Genomic DNA, 26,867 nt, shown 5'->3' on the forward strand with positions numbered 1-26,867 from the left:
GTGACAGAGCCAGACTCCGTCTCAAAAAAAAAAAAAAAAAACAACAAAGTTTGGAGCCCATTGCTCTAACCTCCTGGTCTTTTCCTTGCTCCTGCTACCTCTAACACGCCACCACATTTGTGATCAAGCGTTGCTCCAGTAGAATAGGATTTCCCTATTTTTCTACCCATTCCCAAGGGGAGAGACCCCATGGGAATACCTCCATCCACAGAGCCCAGCACAGGGGCTATCTCCAGCTGGGGACTTGGAAAATGTGGGTGGAGTGAATGTGCTCCAGTTTTCCCCTCGCATCGTGGGGGCTGCTGATGCTCTGCCGGCCTTTCTAGCAGAAAAGACCTAAGATCTGCCATCATTCCCAGCCTAAAGCACTCTCTGGAGAAACACAGTTCACCTTTCAAAGGTGTGAGTCCAGGAGAGCCTAGATAAGGCCAATGACCCCTGAGCTCACAATTATAAGGCCTTTCTTTCCTAACCATCTTTGGAATTTGTCCCTCCACAAACGAGTTTCCACTATTACTTAGAGCAACACAGATAAGGAACAAAAATGTTTGGTACTGTATCCAGGTACAGGAGGACAGGACTGTGTTCTGTGTTTTAGCGTACTCTTTTGGACTGGGAGGCTGGAGACCTGGATCTTGTTCCTGGTTCTGCCCTGTGTGGGTGGCCTTTGGCATGCTGACTCCATTTCCTCTTTCTGTACCCCACGATCTCTTGGGGTCTGGCTAGTGCTTTTGTTCTGAGATGTGACATCTGGGATCCTTTTGGGGACCTGCTCTACTGAGGAGTTCTCAGCCCCCATCTGCAGAGTTCGAGTATAACCTGGAAGATGGGGAGAGCTTGGAGCATATGGGCAACCAAAATGGGGAGGACATGGGAAACCGAGTCACACAAGAAACCCCCACCCCCCAGTGGAGCCATCCCAGGGACCTGAGTTAAGAGGTCTTCAATCTCTGGAAGGCTGTCAAGGGGCAGAAACAATGGATGTGGCTGGCGGGGCTCCAGGAACAGATAGGGCAGTGGGGAAAATTGTAGGTTTCTGTTCAGTAGATGCGAGGAAGTCCACTGGTTGAGCACATCTTCCCCCAGCAGGGGTGAGCTTCCCATCACTAGACTGGTACGAGCCAAAACCATCAGACTCTTTACGTGGGGTGCTGGGGAAAGAAGGGCAGAATTCTGGGGTATTGTATTTGGTGCTTGCCCCTAGATGTAATATCATTTGGGAGAGAATTAGTGGGTCTGGCTAAAAACTGAAGAATTAGAGCTTTAGATTCTAAATCAACACTCATGGGTTGATAAGGGGCACAAGGCTTTCTCTGCTTTCATTCGGTTCAGAGGGTTTTGGTGCCTCCCAGCACAGGTGACACTCCTCACCCCCCGCCGAATGTTTAGATCTTTTGATATTGCCGCTTTGAGGAAAAATAAAGGACCATGAACACTTTGTGCTTCTAGTTTAATCTGTAAGCCCTGTTCAAAGCCCATATTCATTTTTATTAAATGTTCATTTCAATCCATGAATACAGGTAAATAGCTTAGGACAGTGCCTGGCTCACAGTGAGTACTCAATAAAGGTTACCATTATTTACTTATTTTGAGTTTAGTTATTTAACAAATACTTACTTTGAGTTTACCATGTGCCAGGCTGGGTTCTAAGTGCTTGACAGATATTAACTCATTTATTGTTATCATCCCCATTTTATGGATGAGAAAACCCAAGGCCAAGAGAGGTAGATAACCGGCCCAATGTCTCCCAGCTGGTGTGTGGCAGGGCTGATGTCTGAGCCCGGCAGGCGGGTTCCCTACCACGTCAGTAGCCACTGTGCTGCTGCCTCTCGATGCGATTGTGTTGTGTAATAAATAAACCAGCCCCTCTGCATCCATTCTTCCTCAGAGCCTCCCTACAGCCTCTGGAAGGTGACAGGCAGGGATGCCCATGCCCATTTAATGGGTTGAGACACTGGAGCCCAGAGAGGGGCTTTCACAGCATCGCACAGCAAAAGGGGGCAGAGCCTACTGGAGCCGGGTCACTGGCCTTGGAATATCTATGTGCCCTCCCTGCACAGAGCAGGGCTCCCTGCTGAAGCCCAGTGGGAGTTGGTGCTAATTAGGGGGTCCCTGGTCCCTCAAGGGGCCCTTCCTTCACCAGGAGGAGGGAGGTTGGTGGGAAGAGCCACGACTCTGCCAGGGGCCTGGGGAAATATCGTCCAGGCATGTCCTGAAGCAGGGAGGCTCCCGGTGTCTGGGGAAATAGCAAGGCCTCCCCACCCTACTGAGCCCCTCTGCTGGGGCCCTGGCAGAGATGGCCCTGAATAGCCAGGAGTGAAAGGGGAAGCGGACAGGGAGGGCCATCCCGCACCCCACCCCCTGCTTTTGAAGTCACATCAGGGACCAACTCTAAGGTCAAGGGTCAGGAAGGGCTAAAAGAAGTAGGAGCTCTGTGGAAATCAACATGGAAGCAGAGATGTAGCTGCCAGGGAGTTCAGGAAAGCTGTGGGCTGATACCTAGGTGCTGTCATTTCTCTTTTCTTTATTATTTTTTTAATGATGGTGATATATACATAGCAAAGTTTACGATTTTAACCATTTTTAAGTATACAATTCCGTGGCATGACGTACATTCCCATTGTGCAGCCATCTGTATTAGTCCACTCTCACACTGCTATAATGACATACCTGAGACTGGGTAATTTATAAAGGAAAGAGGTTTAATTGACTCACAGTTCCACATGGCTGGGGAGCCTCAGGAAACTTACAATCATGACGGAAGGTGAAGGGGAAGCTGGCACCTTCTTCACAGGGCTGCAGGAGAGAGATAACTCGCAGGGGAAACTGCCACTTTTCAACCATCAGATCTCATGAGAACTCCCTTAGTAATACCAGAACAGCCTGGGGGAAACCGCCTCCATGATCCAATCACCTCTCACCAGGCCCCTCCCTCCACACTTGGGGATTACAATTCAAGATGAGATTTGGGTGGGGACACAGAGCCAAACCATATCGCCATCACTGCCAAGATTTTTACATTTTGATTTCACAGTAGCCTACTCTATTCTTTAATGTTTTTGTTTACATGTGTCAGTGAAGAGCTTATGTTCAGACTGAAATATATTTGACAAAACAGGAACATACATGTAGGAGACTAACACCTGGCTGGGCCCTTGCCAAGCACTGCTCTGAGGCACTTTATATGAATGAACATCTCCTCTATAAGGTAGGTGCTATCATGGACCCCAGCTTACAGCTTAGGGAACTGAGGCACAGAGAGGTTTAGGAAAGCTACTCAAATGCTTGCCTTGGCCCACTGGTTGCTACCGTTTATTGAGAACTTTACCATGGGCCAGGGCTACACGCTCTTTGGTTTTTTGTTTTTTGTTTTTTTTTTTTTGGCGGGGGGGTGGGCGGGGGAACAGAGTTTCACTCTCGTTGCCCAGGCTGGAGTGCAATGGCGCAATCTCGGCTCACAGCAACCTCCACCTCCCAGGTTCAAGCAATTCTCCCTCCCGAGTAGCTGGGATTACAGGCATGCGCCACCACGCCCGGCTAATTTTGTATTTTTAGTAAAGGCGGGGTTTCTCCATGTTGGTCAGGCTAGTCTCGAACTCCCGATCTCAGGTGATCTGCCCGCCTCAGCCTCCCAAAGTGCTGAGATTACAGGCGTGAGCCACCACACCCGGACCAAGGGCTGCATGCTCTTAAGCTCCTTGCTCATCTCACAGCAACCTGACGATGTAGTACCAAGACTTAGAGAAGGGAAGTGAGTCTGGATTTGGATCCAGGTTTCTCTGACTCTGAAGCCCGTATCTTAAGCACGTGTACTGGGCTGCGAAGCTGTTATGGGACAGCAGACGCAATAGGTGGATTTTGTTCCAGCTGTGGAGCACCATGAGAAGGAGGATGAGGAGGATTGGGACTCCCAGTTCCGGAGTGCTGGCCTCAGAGCATGCAATTTATATGTTGAGAAGAAGACTTAAGAAAGCAAGCCAAGGAGCAGAGCCGCAGTGGCCACCGAGTTGGGGGGTGGTTGAGTGCTCATGGAGCCCTTGGAATTTGGACAGGAGTTCCTGCTGCTTATTAATCGTGTAACCTCAGAAAACTGACGCCGCTGCTCTGCAGAGTGCCCCAGCCACACTCACGAAGTGGAGATAATCCTCCGCACCCCCAGGTGGTTGTGAGGGGTAAACTGAGCGATAGTTGTGAATCATAGAGCTGGGCTGTAGAGCAGTGAGCCCAGCGGCTTCCTAGTCACCGGGAACTTGGTGGAAGTGCAGACTCTCAGCTCTCACCCACGCTGCCGAATCAGAAACTCTAGGGTGGGGCCCAACAATCGGGGTTTGTTTGTTTGTTTGTTTTTTGTAGAGACAGAATCACTGTGTTGCCCAGGCTAGTCTGGAACTCCTGGCCCTAAGCGATCCTCCCACCTCGGCCTCCTAAAGTGCTGGGTTACAAGCATGAGCCACCACCTGGGTTTGTTTTTTTCCAGCCCTCCAGGTGACTCTGAGCACCCTCAGATGCTCTGCTGTGACACAGCGGGCAAACACATGTAAATGTGATGCTGTCACCTGTCCTCACAGCCAGTCTTGCGGGCAGAAGTGCCTTTCCCACAGGGGCACTGACATCTTTGCTGGACTCTTTTCATCCTCATAAACCCAGGCTGCTGGCACTTGAAATTTGAGAAGGGCAATCAGTCTGGCCTCCTGCCTTCCTGGCCTGCAGGCCCAGCCTGAACAAACAATTTAGGTGGAGCCCCTGGAGGCTGGAAGCAAAGAGGAGGTACCTCGCCATCCTCTCCTGCCAGCTGTTGCAGACTCTGCCTGGGGAACTGATTAAGGGTGAGCAGAGGCATTTATCTCCATGTTAACAAGCAGGTGAGAGAGTAGCGGAAAAGAACTTCCCATCCACTTCCCGCTGTGGGGTCGAGCTTGGAAGTGGGGTGTGGGGTCGAGCTTGGAAGTGGGGTGTGGGGTCGAGCTCAGAAGTGGGGTGTGGGGCTGAGCTTGGAAGTGGGGCATGGGGTCGAGCTCAGAAGTGGGGTGTGGGGCTGAGCTTGGAAGTGGGGTGTGGGGTCAAGCTCAGAAGTGGGGTGTGGGGCTGAGCTTGGAAGTGGGGCGTGGGGCTGAGCTCAGAAGTGGGGTGGGGGTGCCGAGCTCAGAAGTGGGGTGTGGGGCTTCCAGCATCTGCAGGAGCAGGCAGGCCTTCAGTCATATCTGGGGACTCTTGTCCCAGGGCAGTCACACCCTTTTCCTCCTGAGTCCAAGCACGGAAGGCCTCAGAATTCTCCCCCTCCTCCTCATGGGGTTCCACAACCCCTCCAGCCCACTGGAGCTGGACATGAAATGAAACCCACTTATTTCTTCCTTCGATACCAGCCCAAAGTTGAGGAAAGAAATCGTTTCCCAGGCTCAATGTCCTAACTTCCTAATTGCAGGGGTTAAGTCTATTTCGGCTCTGACCATGTCACACCCCTAGTTTCAAACTTTGATGCCTCCCCACTGTCTCAGGTGCCACCTCCTCAGCACTGCGCCCCCAGCTCCTCTCCCAGCGGCGGCCCCACTGCTGGCCTGCATTTGCTCAGACCCAGCCTCCCCACCCCCGCGCTGCAAGCTCCTGGCTCCATCTCTGCACACCACAGACAGGCATGACCTAGCACAGCGCCTTCCACCCCATGCCTCCCCTTCCCTCCTCTGCTGGGCTTGCTCTACTTGGCCTTGAAGGCTCAGCTCAGTCGTATCCTCCCGGGGGCCCTCCCTGACTCCCCAGATTTCCATCTCCCTGCTGCAACTTGCAGCACTGGCTTTAGCCCTGATGACCCTGAATTGAGCTTGCTGGTTACGTGGGGGCCTCCCCCATCCTCTGAGCTCCCCCATAAGTGACGCTGTCTGGGTCTGCCCATGCATCTCCCCTACAGTGCCCAGCATGGCATCAGGCTCAGAGTGGGCACCAATGATGTTGGCTGAACTGACTCTGGGCCCCAGGTCCCTGAGGCAGGCAGAGTGAGGGCTGATTTGTGGGTCCATGCTGAGAACAGAATGCAGGACCCCTGGTTGGATGCCCACCCCAGGACCAGAGTTACAGAGCTTCAGCCCTGCCTCGGGCTGACTGTGGGACCCTAAGCAAGGCGCGCTTCCTCTCTGAGCCTCAGTGTCCCTCTCTGTCCAAAGACAGGTCTGAAAGCTCTGTGCCAGAAAGTGGACAGTGAGCAGGGAGTGGAGCTGCCAGATTTTCAGCCTCCTGGAGGTGTCTTGGAAAATCCCCAGTGACCCTTGTCGCTCGAAACTCCCAGATAAGGAGATTGTGGGGCAGTAAACCTGTGTGGAGTTTTGGTCAGGGCTTGATTTGGGGGATTAAACAGAAAGAAGCTCTGCTCTGTCTCCAAAAGGTCCAGGCAGGACAAGACCTTCTCAGGACAGCTGACGGCTGGACAGCTCTGTCACCCTTGCGGTCCTGTGTGTGTCTGGTGTGTGCAGGCTGCAGCACCCTCCACAGACCATCCTAACAGGTGGGCAGGGCAGGGCTGTTACTATTATATGGATAGAAACTCAGAAAGCGGGAGAGGGGACGAGATTTGCCCAAGGTCATGGAGCGAATTGGTGTCAGAATTAGGATTCTCGGCCAGGCTCGGTGGCTCACACCTGTAATCTCAGCACTTTGGGAGGCCAAGGTGGGCAGATACCTGAGGTCAGGAGTTCAAGATCAGCTTGGCTAACATGGTGAAGCCCCTTTGCTCTACTAAAAATACAAAAATTAGCCAGGCGTGGTGGTGCACACCTGTAATCCCAGCTACTTGGGAGGCTGAGGCAGGAGAATCACTTGAACCCCGGAGGCAAAGGTTGCAGTGAGCCAAGATCACGCCATTGCACTCCAGCCTGGGTGACAGAGCAAGACTCTGTTTCAAAAAAACAACAACAATAAAAGAATTAGGATTCTCCAGCCTGACCAGCACAACTGCTATGACAGTGATGGGCCCAGCCCCTTGGCTCCTACCACCCCAAGGAGGGGTTCAGAAGAAGCTGCTGGTGTGAGTGAAAGCTCAAGCTAGGAGTCAGGTTGGCCTCCCCCTGGGTACCCACAGGGCTGTAGGTGGGCACAGCAGAAGGGGAGAACCGTCTAAGGTTGACAGTCCTATGGGTGTGTTGGTGGGGGAGGAAGGAAGAGAAGGAAAACACAGTGGGCAGGAAAGGAGGAGACGAGGGGCGCTTCCATGGGCTGAGCTCCTACTTTGTGCCAGACACATGCAAGGTCTTTTACATACATTATTTCATTTAATCTTCTAGATTCTATGAGAAAAATATGAGGATACTCTAATGCTATGGCACAGAGACAAATAGGGGTCCAGGGCTTGAACTTGGTGCCTTCTTTTTCCCTGCCTTTGGCTACCTCCCCAAATGTCAGGATGGGACCGCATGGGATGGAGAGACTGCTCAGTCTGAGAGCTGGGGAGGCTCCTCGGAGGTGGTTCTGTTGGAGCTGGGCCAGGAAGGTGGGGTGACAGGAAGGGGCATTCTAAGAGCCCTGCTAAGAGCCACCCAGCGACTTACCTGAGCTGGCTTAGTTCTAGGCAGAGGGAAGGGGCATGAGCAAAGACAGATTATCTGGGAAAATGATGCTTTTTTATTTTCTTTTTGCTTCTCCCCTTCTCTTTTGAAAACCACGATGCTTTGAGGGGAGAGCAGACAGACCAGTTTGTCTCAGAGAACAGGTCTGTGGAGATGAGAAGGAGGTCAAAGACTCAGGGGGAACGTAGGGACCTCAAAACCCAAGTCCAGCAGAGGACTTTATCCTGAGGACAGAGGGGACCCGGGGTGCGTTTTAAGGGAAAGTGCAGGGCCAGAGTTGGGGGTGGAATATGCGAGGCCTGAGTCCCCAAGAGAGAAGGCTGCTCAGGCCTTGGCATGGCCTGGGAGAGGGGTAGAGAGCAGGTGGGGGCCGTAGGGGCAGGGCTGGGGAGGAGGCAGGGCAGGAGGAGGTGGCCCGCCCAGGGACGGTGGCTCTGGGCAGTGTCAGATGTGGGGAGGAGGCACTCCCTCAGGCCTAATCTCATCAGGAAGAAAGAGGCCTTGTCTTGGTTTGCTCTCTGACTCAATCTGTACTTCCTGTGGGCCTGCAGAGATGCATCTGTGCTGGACCAGAAGGATGGGCGGCGCGGGGGCGGGGAAGGCGGAGACCTGAGGACGGGACTCTTTGCATTTGCTGTTTGCATTTGCTGGCTGCAGACCGCTTCTGCCTCGCTGGTGATGGTCAAGCCCCAAAGGAGGGTCCCCGGATGGCTGCGCTCTGCTTCCCTGCCTGGGCTGTGCTGATGGAGAAAAAGCAAAGGGCTTCTTCCCCCACCCCTCCACCCCATCCCAGGTCCCTCAGCACTAGGGCAGGGTGGGGCCTTCTGGCCTCCACCTAGGAGAGCCCAGCCCGGAGAGATGCACAAATGCACTCTCTTGGATTCTTTTTGATCAGTAGGAATTGTCAGCTAGCCTTCTGCATGTGTGTGTCTGTTTCCCCATCATCATGGTTTGCACCAGGGGTTGGAACTCTCACGAGCCCCTTGGCCCCTGGCAGGCTGCTTCATGCTTTCTGGTTTGGGATTTTTACTTAGATACCCAAAATGCTGGCCTCCCAGCATATACCTGTTGTGTGTTAAATCACATCTCAGTGTCCTGTACACACTGGGACCACAACAATCTTACTAGCCAACGTCTTTTGAACACTAAGTATGCACCAAGCATCACTCTGCATGCTGTGTGTATCACCTTATGTAAGTGTCCAGGAACCCCTGCGAGAGAGTGTGGACCTGTGACTGAACAGCCTGGCTTCAGATTCCAGCCCAGCCACTAACTAGCTATGTGATCTTAGGCAAGTTATATAACCTCTCTGTGCCCTGTTTCCTTATCTTAAAAATGGGGCTATGACAGTACGTGCATGAGGGTTGAGTTAGTATGTGGAACATACTTAACACCTGGTCAGCAATATAGGCGTTAGCTATTATGTGTATTTGTAGTGCCTGATTTTCCTGGTGAGGAAATAGACACATTAAGTAACTTGCCCAGAGTGGCAGATAGGAAATGATAGGGCGGTGCTGTCCATCAGAACTTTGTTCAGAGATGGGCATGTTTAATTACACTGTTCATTGGGTGTTGCTTGTATGGTTTCATCTGTGATTATGAAGCACATGTGGCTTTTGAGCTCTTGAAATGTTGCTAGTGTGACTAAGGAGCTGGATTTTACACTTTATTTAATTTTAACTTTAATTTAGAAGCCTTGTGGGACTAGAGGTTCTGTGTTGGACAGGGCCGTTTAGAGCCAAGATTAGACCCCTGACAGTCAAGCTCCGGGGCCTGGGCCACCTCTGTGCTCTCCTGCTTCTTTCTTGCTTAAATCTTTTACAATGGAAATTTAAAGACACATACAAAATTAAAGGAAAGATTCAAATGAATCCTCTTGTACCCTCACCCACTTTCAGTAGCCATCAGCAGCCTGTTTCATCTCTACGCACTCATTCCCTCCTCCTCTGTCCAACAACCGCAAGTTATTTTAAGATAAATCCCAGATGTTATATCATTTCATCTGTGAATATTAGGCATACGTCTCTAAAAGATAAAGACTCTTGTCTAATATAAGCACAGTATTATTACCACACATAATGACAACAATTCTTTAATACTGTCAGGTGCCCACTCAGCTTTCCCTGATTGCTTCCTGATGCCTTTTTGCAGTTGGTTTGTGTGAATCTGGATCCACACAGGATCCACACATTGCACTTCTTGCTGTGCCTCTGATCTCTTAAGTCTCTTCTGAACTGTAATGACCCTTGTCCCTTTTTCCTTGTCATCTTAAAGAAACTGGATCTTTTAAAAAATATATGTATATTTCATTGTACTAAAATACACATAACATAGTATTTGCCATCTAAATCATTCTTAAGTGTACAGTTCAGTGGTATTAAGTACGCTCATACTGCCATGCAGCCATCACCACCATCCATCTCTAGAACTCTTTATCTTGCAAAACTGAAACTCTATATCCATTAAACAATAACTTTTCATTCCTCCCTACCCTCAGCCCCTGGCAGCCACCATTCTACTTTCTATCCCTGTGATTTTGCCTACTCAAAGTAACTCATATAAGTGGAATCACACGCTGTCTTTTTGTAACTGGCTTATTTCACTTAGCATAATGCCCTCAAAGTTCATCCGTGTTACAGCATGTCTCAAGACTTTCTTCCTTTTTCTTTTCTTTCTTTTTTTTTTTTTTTGAGACAGGATCTTGCTTTATCACCCAGACTGGAGTACAGTGGTATAATCATAGCTTACTGCAGCCTCTAATTCCTGAGCTCAAGTGATCCTCCCACCTTGACCTCCCGCGTAGCTGGGACTACAGGTGTGTGCCACCATGCCCAGCTAATTTTTTTTTTTATTTCTAGCAGAGATGAGGTCTTGCTGTGTCACCCAGGCTGGTCTTGAACTCCGGAACCCAAGCGATCCACCTCATCCTCCCAAAGTAGAATTTTCTTCCTTTTGAAGGTTGAATATTATTCCATGATTTGAATATACCACATTTTACTGATCCGTTCATCTGTGAACGGACACTTCGGCTGATTCCACATTTAAGCTATTGGGAATAATGCTGCTATGAACATGAGTGTGCAAATATCTCTTCCAGACCCTGCTTTCATTTCTTTAAGGGTGTATATTCCAGAAGTGGAGTTGCTGAATCGTATGATTGTTCTATTTTTAAATTTTTGATGAACTGCCGTACTATCTTTCATAGCAACTAAACCATTTTGCATTCCTACCAACAGTGCACTAAATCAGATTGTTTCAAATCAAATTGTTTGCTTGCTTGTTGTTGAGTTGTCAGAGTTCTTTATATATTCTCAACATTAACACCTTATCATATGGATTTGCAAATATTTCCTCTCATTCCATATGTTGCCTTTTCACTCTGTTGCTAGTATCCTTAAATACACACAAGTTTTTAATTTCCATCGATACAATTTGTCTATTTTTTTTCTTTTGTTGCCTGTTCCTGGTATCATAACCAGGGAATCATTGCCAAGCCCAATGTTGTGAAGATTTTGCTCTTCGTTTTCTTCTAAGGTTTTTTATAGATTTAGCTCTTCTATTTAGGTCTTTGTTGCATTTTGAGTTAATGTTAGAAACCAGAAAACTTAGCATGTAGGATGTCCAGTGTTTTTTTCCTGATTGTATCTGTGTGGCTGTTAACATGTTTCTCCATACTCTGTGTGCACAGTTACATACAAAGACTCGGTCAACAGTGGGTTTCATTTTTTGGCAAGGCCACTTTATAAGTAGTGTTTCCTGTTGCTTCATGTTAGCAGCACATAATGTCTGGTTATCTCTTTTAGTGATGCTAAGATTGGGCAGTGGGTTCAGGTATTGCCAACCCATCCATTACACCACTGAGTCTCAAACTTGAACCTGGGGGGCTGGTTAAAGCAGAGTGGTGAGCCCCACCCCCAGAATACCTGATTCAGTAGGTCTGGGGAAGGAGGCTTGAGAATTTGCAACTAAAAAGTTCCCTAGTGATATGGTTAATGGGGGACTGCACTTTGAGAACTACTGCGTCACATCCATTATGTGTTTCTGTTATCCTTGCTCCTAACATGCGCTGGAATCACATGCACTGGAAGCTTAAGCAGTGCTGGCATCTGGGTCCCCCACCCAGTAATCTGATTTAAGTGATTCTAATGTGCAAAGTTGCAAGCCACTGCCCTGCATGTTAGCAGTCCCTCAAGGTCACACCATCTCATCTCTTTCTGCTCTTGGTCATTTCCCTGAGAGGTATGAACATGTGGAGAGCAGTGACTGAATTATTCATCTCTGACCCCTCCGAGCCCCGCTCCTGACATGGCTTGGCGCAGAATAAGCACCAAGTCAATATCGGATGAAGATTGGAGATCGAATGAAATCCTCTTCACCTCTCTTTATAAAGCTTCCTGGATTATTCTGCTTTGAAATTTCTATTCTATGGTTCGGTATGTTGGGCTCTTTAAGAAATGGATTCTAGAGCCTCCTCTCTCGCAGGCAACTTGACAAAGTCAGGGCTACCAGGGATTTACAATAGAATTGTTACGTGTAAGCCAGGCACAGTGGCTCACGCCTGTAATCCCAGCACTTTGAGAGGCTGAGGTGTGAGGATCGCCTGAGGCCAGGTGTTCAAGACCAGCCTGGCAACAGAGTGAAACCCTGTCTTTACAAAAAAATTAGCCAAGCATGGTGGTACATGCTTGTTCTTAGCTATTCAGGAGGCTGAAGCCAGAGGATTGCGCAAGCCCAGGAGGTTGAGGCTGCAGAGAGCTCTGATCACACCTCTGCCCTCCAGCCTGGGTAGCAAAGTGAGGCCCTATCTCAAAAAAAAAAAGAATTGTTACACCTAGACCCTGGTGGTGGTGGTAGTGGTGGGAGAGTGACCAACTTATCCCTGTTTGCCTAAGACTTCCCCCAGTTTAGCACTATAAGTCCTGCCTCCCTGGAACCCCTCCACAATCCGAGGCAAACCAAGACAGTTAGTTGCCCTACTTCTGTGGAGAGCGGCAAGGACCCTTTTTGCTTTGAAGGAGAGAGGAAAAATTACCCTGTGGGGTGAGACTGTTAGGTCCTAGCACCCTGGATCCCACTGTATCACTTCAGACCTTGTTGCTGGCTGACGCAAGGCAAAAGTTAAGACACCTCGTGCCAAGAGGTGGTGGTTTAAACCAGGGTCTGGCCTCAGATTCACAGAGGCCAGTTGTGAATAAAACCCTTACAGAGGAGAAGTAGCTGAGCCTTGTATTTTTTTCTTCCTGCCTGGTGAGAATGGAAGGTGCTGTGGGAAATGGTTACCCAGAGGCCTAGGTTGGCAGCAGGGTGGCCTTATCCTCCATGGGCTTTGACTTCAGAGCCAGATATCCCGCTTGCAATGGGTGGATCAGAGACCCCATAAGGATTCTGGATGACTGAAAAGAGCTTTCCCAGCAAGTTTAGGGCCAAGGCCAGGATCAAGATAAACTGCGATGGATAATAGTGGGTCAGGGATTGGAGTCCAGGTGAGGGACCCACCCATAATGAGACGTGTATTGTGTGAATTCTCAGCCTTTGTAGAGCACCTTCACATAGAGCGTTCTTTATCCTGATTAACAATAACCTCTTTTCGGTTTTTGAAATAACTGGGTAACTTGTGGTTCTAATCTTCCCTAACTGTGGCTGTGACATAAGTGTGGTGGTTCAGACCCTCTCACCAGGCACTTACAGGTGGCAGCTCACTGTGCCCACAAGTCAAATTTTAAGAGAGAGAAAAGATAAAACTTCAAATATTATATGTGAAACCACAAATTTACGAAGGGGCACTGGTAGCCAGCAATGCCTACCCATCCTGTTCAAAGACCAAATCAGGTCATTTCATTCTTTCCTTAAAGCCACAAACAGTACAATTAATGAATAATCTATTATAATGGTTTGCACCACGCCCAGTTTGGATTCAGTTTCAGCCACCCTGCAGCTAACCCTTGTCCTGCAATGAGTTTAGGGCTGGGTAAAGGGGCCTTTGGAACAGGCAGGAAACTCTCTCTGTCTCTTTCTCTCTCTCTCTCTCTCTCTCTCTCACACACACATACACACACACACACACACCCCGCATGTATGTCAAGAAAGGAGCATATTGCATAGCAGGAAGAGGGGTCTCTCAACTAGTCCTCGGACTACTTCCCACCTGCAGTGCTCATCATAACATGACTTCAGTCTAGTCACTTCCCTTGCACCCCAGTTTTCCCATCATCAGATGGGGAAAATAATCCCCACCTACCTTGCAGGAGAGTTGTGAGCCACTGTCAGGTGTTAAGAAATAAACTCAAGGCCGGGCACAATGGCTCACGCCTGTAATCTCAGCACTTAGGGAGGCCAAGGTAGGCGGATCACCTGAGGTCAGGAGTTTGTGACCAGCCTGGGCAACTTGGCAAAACCCTGTCTCTACTAAAAATACAAAAATTAGTGGGGCACAGTGGCATGCGCCTGTTATCCCAGCTACTCTGGAGGCTGAGGCAGGAGAATCACTTGAACCCAGGAGGCAGAGGTTGCAGTGAGCCGAGATAGCACCACTGCACACTCCAGCCTGGGCAACAGAGCGAGACTCTGTCTCAAAGAAAAAAAAAGAAATAAACTCAGTGCAATGCAAAACCCAGAGATGACTACATCCTTTTTGGGAATTGGGAATTCACAGGCCCCGGAGCCTAATCCCATGGCATCAGGCCCACCAAGCCTGCATGGGATCACAGCAGCAGAATGGATGCCACCTCCCGCCTTGTGCCCAGCAGGCTGTCCCAGAGTGCTACACCTGAGAATGCCTGCTGTGGCTTTGATGTGGGCCCAGCCAGATGGAATGGGGCAGGATAAGACGAGTGGCCTGGGATAGACCTGGCTTGAATCGGCTGTTCTGGCCCAGCCTGTAGGCGAAGGGCCCGCTACAGTACTCACTTGTGGGCAAGTGCCTGCTTGTAGGGAAAATGAACTCCTGTTCTCTGAATTGCTGAGTCATTAAAGTCATGCATGCACGGATACACGCATGCGCTCATGCATGTGTATATACACAGCCTCAGTTAAACATCCAAAGGGATGCACACATGCATGCACACCCACAAAACGACACAGGCGCTCATGAACTTCCTGATGAATGCAGTTCTTGTGCACACACAGTACGCACACAGGCCAGCACGGTTGCACAAGCTTCACCCATGCATATACACATACACTTCCATACCACATACAAAGGGAAAGGTAGCTGGCCTTGCTAGCGGCTGCCCCACCCCCTACTTGTGAAGTTTCCCTTCATGACAGCAGGTCTGGAAGAATCTTAGCAGTGCAAATAAGAGTTAGGGTGGGGAGAGGATTGGGGGGCGGACAGAAGGGCACTGATATTCACGCTCCTTTGCTGTCAGCTGGCTTCATCCGTGGGGAAGTGGGGAGCCTTTCCAGAGGGGTCTAGCTAGCTTCCTGGGCCTCATTTTCCTTCTCTGTAGAGTGGAAGTGATCATGATCATGACAGTTCCTCTTAGGGACAGAGGTGAGATCCAGGGCTGTGATGGGTCTGAAAGAGCTATTGTCATCATGGGTATTGTCTGTGAGGACCTGGAGCTGCAGGCTCAAAAGCTGCAGGCTTGAGACAGCTGAGTGCAGCCCCCAGGCCTGCTGTTCACTAGCTGTGTGACCTGGTTACTGGCCTGAACACCTACATCTGAACGGGGGAGCAAGGTAGCACCCACTTGCTCTATTCATGCATGGAAAGCATTTGGAATGGTGCCTGGCAGCTTGTAAGCACTCAAAAACCGTGACTTCTTATTGCCACAGAGGTGACTGTGAGCTCCAGGGGAGGTGTTGCCCAGGCCTCTCATGGCCTCCTCACTCCTCCTGGATGGAGAGTGGCTCTCAGGAGTTGGGCCAGACCCCAGGTACCCCCTACAGGTGCACAGACAGGCTGTGGAGGGAGACAGCTCAGAGGGTCCGGAAGGGGCCAGGGCTGTTGTTAATGTAAGCTCATGTCGATTTCAGCGACTACCCCAGGCCCGCCACATGCACTCAGGCACCACATTTGGTTGATCCCACCTCCTTGGTATTTCAGTAACATCCTCTCCCCACCATCCCGTCCACTTCACTGCCCTACTTCAGCCCAGGTGACCATTGCCTCTTACCTGCTCTAACCTTTCCTCTGCTCAGTAATCAGAGGAAAATCTGAAAATTAAATCTGGTCCTCTATCTCCCCTGCTTTATTTATTAGAATTATTGTTAATTATTTTTGAGACAGAGTATCACTGTTCCCTAGGATGGAGTGCAGTGGTGTGATCTTGGCTCACTGCAACCTCCGCATCCCAGGTTCAAGTAATTCTCCTGCCTCAGCCTCCAGAGTGGCTGGGACTACAGGCACGCGCCACCACACCTGGCTAATTTTTGTATTTTCAGTAGAGACGGGGTTTCACCATGTTGGCCAGGCTGGTCTCGAACTCCTGACCTCAAGTGATCCACCCGCCTCAGCCTCCCAAAGTGCTGGGATTACAGGTGTGAGCCACTGTGCCCAGCCTCTCCCCTCCTTTAATTTCTCCAGTAGCTCCCCACTGCCCTCAGAGTCCGGGTACCTGAGATGATCTGGGTCCTGCCTCCTTCTCTGTGGCCACACCAAGCACAGGCAGCCACTTGCCATCTCCATGGGCCGGACTTGCATAGGCTATATGAATCAGGATGGGTCGCCGTCCTTCATGACAAATAACCCCTTATCTCATGGTTCACTCTACAAGTGTATTTCTCTGTTGCACTGTATGTCAGTAGAAGAAAGTGCTCTGCTACACATGGTTCCTGAGGGACCAACTACCTTATAGATGCACCATCTGAAACATGCACCCTTCTCATCCCTTCGGCCAAGGACGAGAGTCCTAGAGGGTCACAGGCAGGTCTCATGTGCTTTGGCCTGGAAGTGACACACATCACTGCCTCCCATGATCCACTGGCTAATGGGTCATAGGAGGCAGTGATGTGTGCTATGGCTGCCTGACTGGAAGGGGCCTGGACATGAGGGGAGCAATGGGACGTCTGGTGAGCATCACCAGCTGCCACAGACAGGTGCACTCCCGCCACCCCCAGCAGTTGCTCAAGGTGAGGGAGGGGTGGGGGGCCTGGAGCGGAGCCTGCTGATTTGCTCCTTGCTTTCCCACCCGAGCCCAGGCCCAAGGTGGCTCCTCCACTGCCACCAAGTTGCCAAGACCCTAGGGAGGTCATTTGTCCTTGTTGTTTCTTTCCAAGGGGACCCCCAGTACCCATTTCTCTCAAAACTCACTATAGAGAAAAGATGTGCTGCTCCTTAGCAACTTGTGGCTTTTATCTTATAGACACCAAATAAATCCCTTTCTGATTCTGTTTTCCTTGTTGAATTGGCCACTAGGAAGCTCAGACCCAAATCTGAGGTCTACCTCCTCTGTGTGGTGGACCTGGCCGCACACCTAGCTTAACTCCTCCTGCATTTCAGGTAATCTCTTTTTACCTGCATTTTCCTTGTGTCCCTATTTTTTCTCTTGTAGCTTTTTCATTTCCTTCTATCTTGTGTTCTATTTTTGTGAGTCTTCTTAAATCCTTTCTGGAATCACATGGGCATTAATTAGTCAGTCCATCCCTACATTCTGTGCAGCTTCCTGTAGCTCTGGCAAATGCAGCCAGGGTTTAGGGCAAAGCTCCCGAAAGGAGAGTTGGAATTTCTGAGCTTTATGGGATACACAAGCCCCTGCAAGACTGACGTGCTACCTGGTGCTGTCTAAAGGGCTTGCCTCAGGGGTCAGGCCCTTATCGCTGTGACTTGCCTGAGGTCACACAGTGTAATCTCGTTCTGAGGAACTGAGCACAGAGAAGAGCCTCATGGGTCAGCCGTATGGGCTGGGTGAGCATCTTCTTTATCTTGACCAGTGTAGGCCCAGCCAAACCTGCCTTCCCATAAGTGGGGAAGGTGGGGGCCCAAGGGGGTTAGACACTGTGCTGGACACTCCTGGAGCAGAGCCTTCTCTGAGGAAGCTCCAAGCCAGCAGAGAAAATGAGAACTGACCCTGAACCCCAAATCGGGGTACAGTGTCAAGGGCTAAAGGCAAGGGGAGAGGTGGCTGTCAGGAAACAGAGGAGAGCGAGATCTCTGCTACTTGGGATATCAAGGAGGACTCTCTGGAGGAAGTGGCTTGGGAGCTAGGGAAGGGGCGGATTTGGATTTGTGGAGATGGGAACAGAAGGTAGGGGCATGGGAATGGCAAGCCAAGCAGAAGGAGAGGGACGGGCGAAGAGCCAGAGGGCTGGAGATGCAAGAGCAGGTGCTGGGGAAGGTGGAAGGTGCCGTTTAGATGAGCTAGAAGAAAAGAATCTTGGAATATGGAATGAGACCCAGCCAGAGGCCTTGAATGCCAAGCCAAAGGATTTGGCCTTGATCCTGTAGGGCAGCAATGAATGGGCAGCATCAGAGGGTGATGTGAGGCCAGGGGCAGTGGCTCACGCCTTTAATCCCAACCTTTGAGAGGCAGCTACAGGAGAATTGCTTGAGATCAGGAGGTTGAGACCAGCCTGGGCAACATGGCAAGAAAAAAAAATTTTTTTAATTAGCCAGGTATGGTGGCATGTACCTGTAGTCTTAGCTACTTGGAAGGCTGAGGCAGGAGGATCCTTGAGGTCAGGAGTTTGAGGCTGTAGCGAGCTGTGATCACACCACTGCACTCCAGCCTGGGTGACAGAGCGAGATCCTTCCTCAAAAATAATAATAAATAAAGGGTGATATGAGGTGGAGGTGGGGTGGTGAGGGCTTGGTATTCAGAAGGGTCCCTCTGGCCAAGAGGAGGCCCCCTGGTATTATGGGTATGGGTTTGGCCATGAAAGAGGCCTAGACCCTCTCACAGGCCACTCGTGATCTGGCTCTCCTCGCCCCTCTGGCTTGTATTCTCTTCATTCACATTACCCAATATACATGGTGCGTGTGTGTGTGTGTGTGTGTGTGTGTGTGTGTGTGTTTTCTTCTTTTTAATTTCTCTTTGATAATCTTACTAAACCACATGTGGTTCCCCCAAACTGTTCTATCTGCCTAAGACACCTTCCCCCAGCTCTCCCTCATCCTGCCTACATGACCAACTCCTACTCATCCTCCAAGTCACTGTTTAGTTGTCACTTCCCTTGAGAAGCCCTCCCTGACTGTCATGTGCGAATCTCTGTTATTACCCATAGTACAGTCGGTCCCAGTGGCCCAGACTCTCCTAGTAGCTTCACCCAGAGGACTCTTCACTCCTGTAAAGGCTGGGCTCAGGCCTACTGTTTCCAAACTCCCTGGTACCTGGCACAGGGCCTAGACACACAGTGATGCTCGGTAAATATTGAGTGAACAAATATAAGGCTGGACGAGGAGCAAAGCAAGCTGAAGATGCCCAGATGATACTAGTGGCTGTGATTGCCACTGTTGATCAAGTATCTGCCATGCACCAAGGGGTCTAAATACATCATCTAACTTAATCCTTATGACAAGGCTATGAGGCAGATACTTTTTTCAATCTCTCTCTCTTATTTTTTTTTAGAGACAGGGTCTCACTGTGTTGCCCAGGCTAGTTTTGAACTCCTGGGCTCAATCAGTCCTCCTGCCTTGGCCTCCCAAAATGCTGGGATTACAGGCATGAGCTGCCATGCCTAGCTGAGATGGATACATTTGTTACCTCATTTTACAGATGGAGAAACTGAGACTCCAGAGGTTAAGTCACTTGCCATCCAGCTGATAAGAGACAGAGCTGGGATTGAAACCCAGGCAGGCTGGCTCCAGACAGCACATTGGTACCTACTTAGTTGGGCTGAGGGTGCTGGGCTGTCTGGTGAGACAGCAGATGGGGGTCAATGTGGTGGATTCTGTCTATGGTTCTTCTGCCTTGTTATATTCACACTCAAAGGGATGAAAAGCCTTAACACATCAGCAAGCAGGTCAGTGATAGCTATGCTTCATCCCATCTTATCTTACCAGGTCTACAGAAGTAACTGTAATTAGAGTCTTTTCACTTGGTTGCCCTTCACAGTGCATCACCGTCCACGTTGAACTGACCACTGTCCTGCTCGTACCCTCTTATGTACTCTTAAGATGAGAGCTCTGTGTGTCCCATGATCAGGGCAGTGAGCCTCATACCCTTTGTCCCATTTGTCTCCTGCAGATGTCATGGCACCCCCAGTACCGGAGCTCCAAGTTCCGTCATGTCTTTGGCAAACCAGCCAGCAAGGAGAACTGCTACGACTCCGTGCCTATCACCCGCAGCGTTCACGACAACCACTTCTGTGCCGTGAACCCCCACTTCATTGCAGTTGTGACTGAGTGTGCTGGTGGAGGGGCCTTCCTCGTCATCCCCCTGCACCAGGTAAGGACACCCCCAGGCCCAAACAGCTCTCTGGAGGCAGGGCAGGACAGAGGGAAAGTGGAAAGAGCCTGGGTTTCTAGAAAGTCCTAGCCCTGCCCATTACTAGCTGTGTGACCTTGAGTAAGTCATTTCATCTCTTTGAGCCTTGGTTTCCTCACTGGGAAAAATACACCTGTCCTGAATTTTAGCCTCTAGCAGTTGGCTTAGCTACTCCTAGCACCTCTCCTCTTCTCTGCAATATAATTCTGCGAATTAATTTCCCCCTGAAGAAAATATAATTTTTTTAATGCTTTACTGGGATTACAGGAAATTGGGAAAGTCTCCAAAGCCACCTTCCCCACCAAAAAAAGGGAAACAAACATTGAGTCAAAACTAGCTAGGAGAGGCAAACAGTAAGCAAGCAGGAAGAACAGGCTTTTGTCCTGAGGGCAAGTGTTGCTAGCGTAGGTTGGACCATATAAAATTGTGGATATTCAACTGGTTTTGACCCCAAAAAAGCAACAGTTTCACACAGATCAACCTAACAGTAGTTCCATTCAAGATGCCAACCCTGAGTCTCTACCTTAAGGCAGAACACCTGAAGGGGCTAGAGGGATCCCAGGTTAGTAGTGCCACTGGCTCACAGCAGAAACTGACATGAAGCCTCTCCAGAGGAAAGCATCCACAATGTGGACAGGATCCCCACAGATTAAACATAGAGAAATATGAATTCACAAAGATCACAAAGCATGTACACCACCATGAGTGAGAGTCAGTTGAAACAACAAATAGCAGACTTAGACCCCCAGAGGACTTCAGAAGTTAGAAGATCATACAGATTAGAATCTCATAGACCAGATTTCCTGAACACAATGCAATTGAGTTAGAAATCAATAACAAAAGATAAGTCTTAAATTCCCATTCATTTGGAAACTTAAAAACTATTTCTAATTTATAGGCCATAAACAAAATCAAAATGGAAATTTAAAAATCCTTGGAATTGATAAAATGAAATATATCACAAAACTTACGAGATGTAGGGAAAGTGGGGCTTCAAGGGAAACCTATAGCACTAATGCTTATATTAGAAAAGAAGGAAGCCTAAAAATTAATGACTAAACATTCCATCTAAGAAGTTAGAGCCGGGTACAGTGGCTCACACCTGTAATCCCAGTACTTTGGAAGGCCAAGGCCAGAGGATTACTTAAGGCCAAGAGTTTGAGACCAGTCTGGGCAACATGGTGAAACCCCATCTGTACAAAAAATACAAAAATTAGCTGGGCATGAGGGCATTTGCCTGTGGTCCTAGCTACTTAGGAGGCTGAGGTCAGATTACCTGAGCCCAGGGAAGTTGTGAGCCATGCTTTCAACACTGTACTCCAGCCTGGGCAACAGAGTGAGACCCTGTCTCAAAAAAAAAAAAAAAAATCAAACAAAGAGCAGCAGAATAAACCCAAAGAAAGTTTGAGGAAGGAGATAATAAAAAGCAAAAATCAATGAAAGAGAATATAAGGATACATTAGAGAAGATAAAAGGGCCAAAAGTTTGTTTTTAGAAAAGGGTGATAGACAAGCCCCTGCAGAGACTGGCCAACAATAAAAGAGAAAGGGTACAAAAAGCATCAGGAATGAGAAAAACAATATCACAGCAGAGCTTTGAAATCTAATAAGAACTAATACAAGCAACTGTATGCCAATAAATTTGAGAACATTAACAATATGGGCAAACTCCTTAAAAAATATAACTTGTCAATACTACTGATTCATGTAGAAATAGAAAGCCTGAATAGTTCTTTAAAGGAATAGTCGTTTATGTACTTTAAAAATTGAACAATAGGCCAGGCGTGGTGGCTCATGCCTTTAATCCCAGCACATTGGGAGGCTGAGGTGGGTGGATCATGAGGTCAGGAGTTCGAGACCAGCCTAACCAACATGGTGAAACCCCGTCTCTACTAAAAATACAAAAATTAGCCAGGCACAGTGGCGGGCACCTGTAATCCCAGCTACTCGGGAGGCTGAGGCAGGAGAATCACTTGCACCCAGGAGGCAGAGGTTGCAGTGAGCTGAGATCATGCCACTGCACTATAGCCTGGGTGACAGAGCCAGACTCCATCTCAAAAAAAAAAAAATTGAGCAATAAAAATTTCCCTTAAAGAAAATAGCAAAAGGAAAGGCAAGCTATAGAGTGGAAAAGGATATAATAAACATGACAAGAGACTCATTTCTTGAATGTATAAAATGTACCGAAAAATCCACAAAACACTGAACCAGCACTTCATAGCAAAGAAAATCCAAATGGCTGATAATAAGCATTTGAAAAACTACTCAACCTCATTAGTAAACCAGTGCAATACCACTACACATCAGATTGTCAAAAATGTCTAACACTAGTAAATGACAGCAAGTATACAGAGTTGTGTAAACGATCAGACACTTCTGATGGGAGTGTAAACTGGCACACCTGTTTTGGAAAGAAAAAGAGAATGCATATACCTGTGACCCAGAAATACCACCCATAGGTTTATACCACGCAGTGTTCACCACTGGTGCTCTGTCCACCAGAACAGAAGCATGAGAATGTGCATAGGAGCATTGTTCGTATTATTGCAAAACTGGGAAAACCGGTATGTCCAAGAATTTCATAAATAAATTATGGCATAGCCATACAAGTGAATGTACAAAACCACAAAAAGGAATAAAGTGTAGTTATATACAACAACATGGTTGAGTCAGAAAGATAAAGTTGAGTGAAATAAGCCAAACAAATTTTAAACTATATCATTTAATTAATCTTAAATTAAAAACAGCCTACACTAAACCATACTTTAACAGTTGCATAATTACATAGTAAAATTTTAAAGAAAAACAAAGAAGAGACTACCATGAAAAACAGAATAGCAGTTACCCCTGGGGGATGGAGAGGGTTATGACTGGAAAGCATCTCGTGGGAGACCTCCTATGTGCTAGTAATGGTTCATGTCTTGGCCTGAGAGGGTAGCAATTATGGGTAATTTATTTTCCAGTAATTTGTTAAGCTGATAATTTTCATTCTTTACACTTTTTGCATGTTTCTTATATTTTACATACATATATGTAAAATATATATATATGTATTTGTGTATATATATATATACACAAACACATAAGAAAGACTCTAGGCCTAGATGGTTTTACAGGCAAATCCTACAAAACTTTCAAGGAACAGATTCTAATCTTTTACAAACATTTCCACGAATAAAAAAGATGAACAACTTCTTTCCTCATTCTGTGAGGCCACTGTAACCTTGATACCAAAACTAGACAAGGAGGACAGAATAAGAAAGAAAAAAATATTGATCAGTCTCACTCATGAAGATGGATGCCAAATTACTAGCAAATTACAGTAAATAACAAAAGATACATTCTGACCAAGTTGGATTTATTCCAGAAACTAAAGGTGATTTAATATTAGTAAATCTATAAAGGTAAATCATCATATTAGCAAGTGAAAGAGGAAAAACCATATGATCATGTCCATAGATGGAGAAAAAGTGTTTGATAAAGCCCAATACCCAGCCATGAGAAAAACTCAGCAGCAACAAAAAGAAAATTAGCAAATGAAGGATAAGGGAGAATTTCACTGACCTATAGTAAACAGCATTTTAAAACCTTTTTATCTTGAAGCAATTTCAAGCCTACAGAAGATTTGCAAATAAAATTGAACTAATTCCTGATTAACCTTCACCTGGTTTACCGGTTTTAACATTTTGCCTCTCGGGGTGTGTGTGTGAGAGTGTGTGTGTGTGTGTGTGTGTGTGTGTGTGTGTGTGTGTGTGTTTGGAAACAGAGAAGTTACAGACATATAGCCTGGGCAATATAGCAAGATCCCATCTCTTAAAAAATTGCTTTTTAGTTAGCTGGGCACAGTGGTACACACCTGTAGTCCCAGCTACACGAGAGGCTGAAGCAGGAGAATTGCTTGAGGCCACGAATTTGAGGTTGCAGTAACTATGAAAGCACCACTGCACTCCAGCCTGGGTGACAGAGTAAGATCCCATCTCTTAAAAAAAAAAAAAAAGTTATCAGCCGGATGCGCTGGCTCATGCCTGTAATCCCAGCACCTTGGCAGGCCCAGACGGGCAGATCACTTGAAGTCAGGAGTTCGACATCAGCCTGGCCAACATGATGAAACCCCGTCTCTACTAAAAACACAAAAAATTAGCCAGATGTGGTAGCGGGTGCCTGTAATCCCAGCTACTCAGGAGTCTGAGGCAGGAGAATCACTTGAACCCGGGAGGCAGGGATTGCAATGAGCTGAGATCGCGCCACTGCACTCCAGCCTGGGTGACAGAGCAAAACTCCGTCTCAAAATAACAAAAAAAGAGAAAAAGTTATAGAGATGACCCTTTACCCCCAAATACTGTACTTCGGTCTGTATCTTCTAAGAACGAGAATATTCTCTTATATAACCACATCCTAGAAATTTAACATTGATACAATGCTAATTATAATATACAACCCAAATTCAAATTATATCAGTTGTCCCAATGATGACCTTTATAATAGCTTTTTTTTCTGATCTAGAATCCAATTCAGGACCACACATTAGTTGTCATCTCTTAGTCTTCGTTATTTCATGATATTAACATTTTTCAGGAGTAAAGGTCAGTTGTTCAGTAGAATGTTTCTAAATTTCGACTTACCAAATTGTTTCCTCATTATTAGAATCATTTATGTATTTTTGGCAAGAATATTGCATGAGTGGTGGTATATCATTTTTAGGTCATTACATCATGGGACACATGATGTCAGTTTGTCACATTATTCATGCTATTAACTTGACTTATTTGTTAAATAGTGCAAATATCATTCATAAAGGGGAAATGTTAGAAGCATCTACAGGCCAGGCAGGGTGGCTCACACCTATGGGCCCAGCACTTTGAGAGGCCAAGATGGGTGGATCTCTTGAGCCCAGGAGTTCGAGACCAGCAACATAGAGAAACCCCATCTCTACAAAAAATGCAAAAATTAACCAGGCATAGTGGAGCATGCCTGTAGTCCCAGCTACTCAGAAGGCTGAGGCAGGAGGCTGCCTTGAGCCCAGGAATTCAAGGCTGCTATGAGCCATGAACGTGCCACTGCACTCCAGCCTAGGTGACAAAGCGACACCCTGTCTCAAAATAAATAAAATAAAATAAAATCAGGAATAAGAGAAAAGGTCATGGCCTGCACAGTAAGACTAGAAAAATGTAACTTGTCAATACCGATTCAAGTAGAAACAGAAAGCCTGAATAGTCCTCTAACTACTAAACATTGAGCAATAAGAATTTCCCTTAAAGAAAAAACAAAAAAAAAAAACAGCAAAAGAGGCTGGGTGCGGTGGTTCATGCCTGTAATCTCAGCACTTTGGGAGGCCGAGGCGGGTGGATCATCTGAGGTCAGGAGTTTGAGAGCAGCCTGGCCAAAATGGTGAAACCCCATCTCTACTAAAAATTAAAAAATTAGCCGGGCATGGTGGTGCATGCCTGTAATCCCAGAGGCAGGAGAATTGCTTGGACCCAGGAGGCGGAGGTTGCAGTGAGCCGAGATGGTGCCATTGCACTCCAGCCTGGGTGACAGAGCAAAATTCCGTCTCAAAAAAAGAAAAATAGCGAAAGAAAAGTTGAAAGTGTTAGGATGGAAAAGGAAGAAATAAAACTGCTATTATTTGCATATATAATTGTCTACATAGAACCCAAAAGAACATGTAGTCAAATTATTAGAAAAATAAGAGTATTTGGAAGGTAGTGGATACAAGAATCAGAACACAAAAATGAATTGCATTTGTACATACTGGGAATATTTAGATGATATAATTAAACATTTGCAATAGAATAAAAGAAGATTGGATACCTAGGAATAAACAAGCAACGCTTAGAAGGAAAATGATAGAACATTGTTAAAAGACTAATAAAGATGACCTCAATAGATGGAAATATTTACTATATTCATGGATAGACACTTTTACTTCCTCCCTCAAATTCCCACAGCATTCTCTTTTTTTAGGACATATTCCAAGCCTATTTTTTCCTTAGAACCATGCCCTGACTACTTTGAATTAGAGTCCTTTGTGCTTTTCTGCTAGTACCTCCTAATGTAGTTGGGTGCATAATTGTTGCTCATAAATTTTCATTGACTCCACAAATTATCTCATGGTTGTTCATCCAAATAAATAGGGAGGGCATAAATGGCAAAGGGAAGGGCACAAGCAAAGGCATGGAGGTGCAACTGTATATAGAATGTTCAGGAAGCAATGCAGAGAGCAGCTGTCTGGCCAGAACAAATAATCTGTGAAGGAGAAGAAGGGAAGTACCCTAAGGAAGTGGACTGGGGCTAGCTGAGCAGAGCCTTGAATGCTGGGGTGAGGCATGTGACCTGTATCCTAAAGAGACAGAGAATGTTTTGAGCTAGGGAGGGACAAGTGCAAAATGGAATTTGTAGAAAGACATAAAAAGGTCAAAATGGGAAGGACCCCCTATAGATGGCCGATTTTGCTACTTGTTTCTTCCAAGCTTTGCATGCTTGTAAAAGATTACGTCCACCAAACAAACTGCATTCTTAATTAATTCAATAATTAGTTGGTTTTCCTTTTATTACTCAAACTCTCAGAACTGTCACTGTTTCTAACTTGCATGAACTGCTCAGTGTAAATGGGTACTAACAACTGATATAAAGAAAATAAATTGGTGTGATGTGATGGAGTGTGATGTGGGTTGGGAGAGGGGACCTAGTTTAGGCAGGATGGTCTGGGAAGGCATTCCTGGGAAGGTGATCTTTGAGCCGAGAGCCACTTGAGGCTCTAAAGGGAGAGTATGCTGGCAGAACAAATAGAACATGCAAAGGCCCTGAGTGGGAATGGGTTTGGTGTGTCTGTGCATTGTCAGCACGTGGACACATGTGCTGTGACCACAGAGTGGTGGGAGGAGGTGAGGTCAGATTGGGGAGTAGGGCCTGGACTGTGAAGGCGTTGTAAGCCCAGGCAGGAGTCTGGGCTC

General features: G+C 47.4%; 1 protein-coding gene across 2 annotated transcripts in view; it reads left to right on the plus strand.

Annotated features, from left to right (window-relative positions):
- The window catches only part of CORO2A (coronin 2A), a 71,463-nt gene that overhangs the window by 15,298 nt on the left and 29,298 nt on the right, over positions 1–26,867 (plus strand). For both annotated transcript variants that reach the window (XM_520144.8, XM_009456983.4), the window contains exon 2: positions 19,676–19,876. In XM_520144.8, coding sequence (XP_520144.3) covers positions 19,676–19,876 — 201 coding nt within the window. The remainder of the gene's footprint in view (positions 1–19,675; positions 19,877–26,867) is intronic.

This window comes from Pan troglodytes, chromosome 11 (genome assembly GCF_028858775.2).
Source record: "Pan troglodytes isolate AG18354 chromosome 11, NHGRI_mPanTro3-v2.0_pri, whole genome shotgun sequence".
In the NCBI taxonomy this organism is placed as follows: Eukaryota; Metazoa; Chordata; class Mammalia; order Primates; family Hominidae; genus Pan; species Pan troglodytes.